At 38.6% G+C, this 6,412-nt stretch overlaps 1 protein-coding gene across 1 annotated transcript; it reads left to right on the plus strand.

The window, feature by feature from the left end:
* The first annotated feature begins 243 nt into the window (after positions 1 to 243).
* On the plus strand, positions 244 to 726 carry LOC125418767 (uncharacterized). Its single transcript, XM_048463206.2, has one exon. The coding sequence runs from the start codon at positions 244 to 246 to the stop codon at positions 724 to 726; it is 483 nt and encodes a 160-aa protein (XP_048319163.2).
* Positions 727 to 6,412: the final 5,686 nt, after the last annotated feature.

Genomic DNA, 6,412 nt, shown 5'->3' on the forward strand with positions numbered 1-6,412 from the left:
CTTAGTGTCAAGTGAAATTTGAGTAACGCTTTTCAACTTTAGATCAATGGACAATCTGAAAGGATTATTCAAACCTTGGAGGGTATATTGAGGTCATGAGTACTACAGTTCATGGGAAATTGGAATGAATATCTACTTTTGGCAAAGTTCACATACAACAATAGCTATCACTCGAGCATTGAGGTGTTAACTTATGAGGCATTGTATGGGAGACAATGTTAGACTCCATTATGTTGGAACGAAATGGGTAAAAAGAAACTTCTAGGCCCTACGGTTATACAGGCAATAGTGGACAAGGTCAATATTATACGGACCAGGTTGAAAATAGCAAAAGACAGGCAAAAGAGCTACGAGGATGTGCATAGAAAGGATCTCGAGTTCAAGGTTGACGATCGAGTATTCTTGAAGCTTTCTCTTTGGAAAGGTGTAATACATTTTGGAAAACGAGGGAAGCTAAGTCCTCACTACATTGGACCATATGAGATAGCAGAGAGGATAGGTCCAGTGGCATACAAGATCGACTTGTCAGAGGAGCTTTCTCGAGTTCACGATGTTTTTCACATCTCCATACTTTGCAAGTATATCTCAGATCCATCACATATGTTGGAGACACCGGATATTGAGTTAAAGGACGACTTGTCTTATGAGGAGCAGCCAATGCAGATTTTAGGAAGGGAAGAGAAAAGGCTTCACAACAAGACTATACCTTTAGCGAAGGTTCTTTAGAGAAATCACCTTATCGAGGAGGCGAATTGAGCATAAGAGGATCAAATACAGAGTCAATATTGTCAGGACCCGTTCAAGATCCCTCACCGGAACCCTAGACAAGCCCTGATCCCAGGGTCAGGGCAACCCTACCGGACCTTCCAATGAAAAATCCGGCAGAACCTCCGCTAAGGGTTGGATTTACCACAAATTTCCTACACTGAAAAATACACTTCTATATACACCACCTTATTCCTCCCACATTACTACAATTTGTTTCCACAAATTTACAGCATTCCAAAATAATAACAGGGAATCAATATATGATTCAATAAATATATGTCCAATCAGTATACAGAGCATTATACAAATAATTATAAAATTAATACAATGACAGATGAAGCAATACAAGATGGAGAGGAAAAAATGGCGGAAATGCTTCTTGGACTTTTGCCAATGAACTGAGATGTTGAGTTTGCCCCCGGACAATCAACGTCGACTAATCTAGACCTAAAGGAATGGAATTTAAAAACATGAGATACTAATCATCTCAGTGAGTAACCCAATCTACTATACAATAATAATAATAATAAGAGGGTAAATAACTTAATTAATTGATTAATAAAAAATAAGTAAATAAATAATAGATAGTTAAAAACAATATTTTCCCTCAAAACACTCACGATTTACTCAGTTGGAAAAGTTTCCTTTTTAAAACGTTTTACAAAATCCGCTATTTGTATGCCCCGAAAACCAAGGAAAACAATTAGTCAATAATTTTCTAATAAAATACGATAATTCAAGAATTCAAATTTATAATGAAATAAATTGAAATAAAAATAACTTAGAACAATTACTAAATAATTAATCCATGTCATAACAATTAATACCAAAATATTAATAAAACTCACATTAAAACAATTCATGAAATAATTAAATAATTAAAATAAATCAATTTATTGAATTATTAAGCAAAGGAAAATTTAAATTAAATTAAAATCTCCATTTGAAATAAATAATAAAAACAACATTAAATATATTTTTAATTTAAATACAATTTCAAAATATTTATTTTAAAATTCATGTTCCAAAAACCACTTGATGCACCCACTATATACCAGTGGCGCCAACGGTACCCAACGTCCCAAGGTACCGCCAGACAAGAGGTTAAAGAGAAAAACCGGCATACGATAGCGTGGCGTCCCACCGTACCACTGCTAACAGGGGTCCCGGCCATGGAGGGGCGACCTACCCTCATCCGATGGCAACCACAGGACAACCCCATAATCACTTGTGCGCTACTCACACCTACCTGCACACTCATCACATTCACCTGCGCGCTAATCATATCCATATATAAATAACACCAGTACATGTATGGTGCATCTAAAAATCATAAAATCAATATATTTATTTTCAATCTGAAAATCTCATAAATACTACCAGGTTTATTCCATCCAATTAAACCCGTAAATTTTCCACAATTTCTCTATAAATCATCGTCATAATCCATCGCACAATTTCAATCAATTTCAAACCCATCAACTTTCAAATACATCAATTTTCCAATCCACAATATTCAAATGCATAAGTATAATTTTTAAAATAATATCCTTAAATCCTTAAAATTCAAGATAGGCATAATTTCATTAAAATCCCATAAAATTTCCAAAATTCATAAATCCATATAAATGCATTTTTATTGCTTAAAATAAACTCATAATAATTTCAACAATAAATCAATAATGTTAAAAATCATAATTTATTTAAATATCAAATTTTCATAAAATGAGTTTCCATAATTTATCAAAATCATAATATGATGTAATGCACATATACATTTCAATTTATTCAAATTGTGCCATCAAAATTTCAAATATAATTTTGCTAAATATTTAACACATAATTATTAAATCCAAATATTTAATTATCACAAAATAAATATAATTTAACACCCGAAATTAATTTGAAGGTGGGTCACTCACCTCGAGTACACAACTAACCCAAGATCCTCCATGAGATCAATTCCACGACGCACACGTACTCCTAGAACAACAATATTACACAACTCAAATAAATTAATATTTTATTCGGATAAATAATATCTAGTACCCGGGTGGTTTAACACAAATGTTAACCAAAATTTATGAGTAATACACAGAATCGAAGCTTGTGAAACGACAATTACAAATCTGGTCTTACTTCCCGGAGATCGGACCCGAGGTGGCCGGAATCTAGTCGGAAAGCTCACGGATTTTAGGCCTTCGATTCTCACAATCCATTAAGAATTGAGGAAAGTGGACACCGAATTTGGGAAAGGATGGGCGGTGCAATTGGAAACTCGCCGGAAAGTCGATTTCCCGATGAGCCGCCGTGGTCACCAGAACCCGTCGCTGCCTCCGGCGCGTCCAGTGGCCACTGGTCGTGATTTTTGGTGGGAAGGTAGATCAGGGAATGGGTGACTCAACGGGATCGGCGATGAGGCAAACGGAGGTCGGAATAGAGAGAAATCTGGGTTTGAAGTAATCGGCGCCGCCGCCGGAAAAAGTCTCGATTCGGGCGCATCGGCAGTCGGTTGGCCGTGATTTTTGGCTAGCTGGCTGGTTTTTAGGTGGGCTTTAAGATAGGGTGGCACGTGTACTGTTCTTATGGCCGAAAATGGGTGAACGATGGTTGGCCGGTTGGGTTTCTCTCTCTAGCTCTCTCTCTCTCTCTCTCTCTCTCCTTCTCCTTCTCTCTCCTCCCTTCCCTTCTCAGCCAGTCAAACGACCATGGGTGCCACTGTGCACTCACAGGTGGGTCCATTTTTTGACACATGGCACCACTGTTCACACCCATACAAATCCATTAATAGTAAATGCTGTCTCGGAAAAACTTCACAGGTCCACAACTTTCAAACCACATGTCCAAATCAGACGTGCCGCTAGTCTATAAACTCGTATAGATGAGTACTTCATAACCATACATGATTCAAAACTCAACTTTGTATGAACAAAAAGTCAACTCCGACACCCTTTGCACAGTTTCGACCTTAACTTGTTTTGCTCATAACTTTCAAACCGTAGTTCCGTTTTCAACGTGCTACTAGTCTATGAAATCGTGACAATGTGTAATTTTTAATGGTACCTCAGTCAATGTGAAATTCCATCATGAGCAAAAAGTCAACATTTGACCCCTTTTCGGTCAACGATGGTCAAACCTGGTCAACCTCGGTCAAATTTTAGAAATTTCGATGTACTTCGAGACGAGGTGTTACAAGTATCCTCACCTCTTCCAAAACTAAGGTATGAATTTTGTGGACGAAATTTTCTTTAAGGGGAGGAGGTTGTAACAACCCATACCAAAATACACAAATTTGACCAAGTTTGACTAGATTTAACTAAGTTTGACCAAGTGAACAATATGTGAGTCCAAGTTGAAGTTTGACTAAGTGAACAATATATGGGTCCAAGTTGACTTTTTCAATGATCAATATTTTTTTATTTAACTGAGTTACCATTGCGTAGATCTCGTCAATACGAGTTTATAGACTAGTGGCATGCCAAATTCGGAGTTATGGATAAAAAGTTATGGTTCTAAAAAATTTTAAGCATAAATTTTATATCAGTATCCAAACCAGTCCTAAGTTTTTTGTCTATTAGTGACTTAGGCTCTATAGAAGCCTCGATAAGCGTGCCAAACAGGAAACCAAATTCCAAAATACCCTTTTCAGCCCAGAACCCTAGAAATTCTCCTCCGAAATCCGTGGGTCCGAACTGGATCGTTTTCGTTTTTGCCCATTCCGGCCACCAACCTTGTACACCCAAGGAGGAATCCCACGTCAAGGTGAACTTGGCCATAAAATTTCATGGAAAACAGTGGCCAAATGCGCCCGGATCTGGCCTGAGAAACGATGGCAGCTGGCGAGGTGGGTCACCAGATTTTCACGATTTTTGACCGTTTCAGGCCAACCCATACACCTTTTCCACTATTTTTAATCCCTCTGAACTTATTTTTGTGGTTCTTTTGCCCAGATTCCTTACCGTTTGGGAGATCCGACGATACGAAGTTCGACCGAAGCTTCAATCGAGTTTTTCGGCCACCGAAGGAAACTTTGAACCAAGGTGAGCATACTGGTGGGTTCCTTGTATCTTGGGCTTTCCGTCAATACAAAGTTTGTAAATTTTGGATGTCGTTTGATAATTTCTCCATTTTTGAATCAATTAGTTAATTTTCAGATAAATTGAGACTGTGTTTGGATAAAATTGATCAAATTAGTTAAAAATAGAGTTGGATTAGTGAAATTAGATATTATTAGGACCCATTAGAAGGTTCAACTTTGAAAGATTAGGCTTTGGGTGAAAATCCATAATTTTAGATACCGGATCCAAAGAGTACACAGTATAATTGGACCGTCCGGTATTCAATTTATATAATTTTAGAGTAGTATAAGTAAATTTAAGAAATTTGGGATGTATAAGTGTCTTTAGTTTAATTATTGGATGTAACACCCCGTCCCGAACCATGTCGGATTTTTTACACGTTGACCGAGGTTGACCGTTGACCGTTGACCGAAGGGGGTCAAAAGTTGACTTTTTGACCCGGTTGGAATTCTAGGTTGACTGAGGTACTGTTACGGAGTACACGTTGGCACGAGTTCGTAGATTGGTAGCACGTTGAAAACGGAGCTACGGTTTGAAAGTTATAAGCAAAACAAGTTGAGGTCCAAACTGTCCAAGGGGTGCCGGAGTTGACTTTTTATTCATGCAAGGTTGAGCTTTGACTCATGCATGGTTGTAAATTGTTCGTCGATACGAGTCCGTAGGCTGGCGGCACGTCCGATTTGGATATGTGGTTTGAAAGTTATGGACCTGTAGAGTTTTTCAAACACCGTATTATTTTAATATTATTTTAATATTATTTTTTAAACGCGTAACGATGTGCCACGTGTGACTTAATGAAGGTGACCATGTGTCACCATGTTGAGAAGCCACATGTCAACCATGTGTAATATCAAATTATTTTTATTATTATTTTAAATAATAATATTTTTATTTAATTATTTAATTATTTTTATTTCATTTTATTTTTCTTTTTCTTTTTCTTTTCTTTTCCCCACGTGGGAAAAACACCTCCTTCTCTTCTCTTTTTCTTTTTTTCTTTTTTTCCCTTCTTCTTCCCCGAGCCATCAAACAAAACGCAGACTTTTTTTTCTCCTTCTCTCTCTCCTTTGACTCTCTCACCCTCTCTCTTTGACCGACCGATTGGCCGGATTTCAGTCGCCGGAATGCCACACGCGCCAGCCACCGATGTAGCCCAGCTCGCCTCGATCTCGACCCCCAAATTTCCCGGCCAGTCGCCGCCAGACGCGCCCAAATCGGGCCGGTGAAGCCGGTGGCGGCCGGTTATGTTTTTCCGGCGATTCTCGCCGCTTCCGACCAACCCAGCCCGACCCATACCTCTATCCCACCATTTTCGACCCCTCTGAGTCCATTTCCGGGGTTAGATTGCCCAAAATCCCCACCGTTTGAAAGATCCCTCAAGTTTAAATCCGGCCGAAGCTTTCCGGCCAAATTTCGGCCACCTCCGGCGGAATTGGGGTCGATGGAGACCGGATTTGTAATCCTCGTCGCTCAAGCTTCGATTCGGTATATTATTCGCCTATTTTGGATAACGTTTGTGTTTGACCTCCCGGGTACCGGGTATTATTTACCCGAATAAAATATTA

The sequence above is a fragment of the Ziziphus jujuba genome, chromosome 1 (genome assembly GCF_031755915.1).
Source record: "Ziziphus jujuba cultivar Dongzao chromosome 1, ASM3175591v1".
Classification (NCBI taxonomy): Eukaryota; Viridiplantae; Streptophyta; class Magnoliopsida; order Rosales; family Rhamnaceae; genus Ziziphus; species Ziziphus jujuba.

Excerpts from the sequence above, each read along its gene's own strand:
- LOC125418767 (XM_048463206.2), top strand. The coding sequence starts at position 244 with ATGGGTAAAAAGAAACTTCTAGGCCCTACGGTTATACAGGCAATAGTG.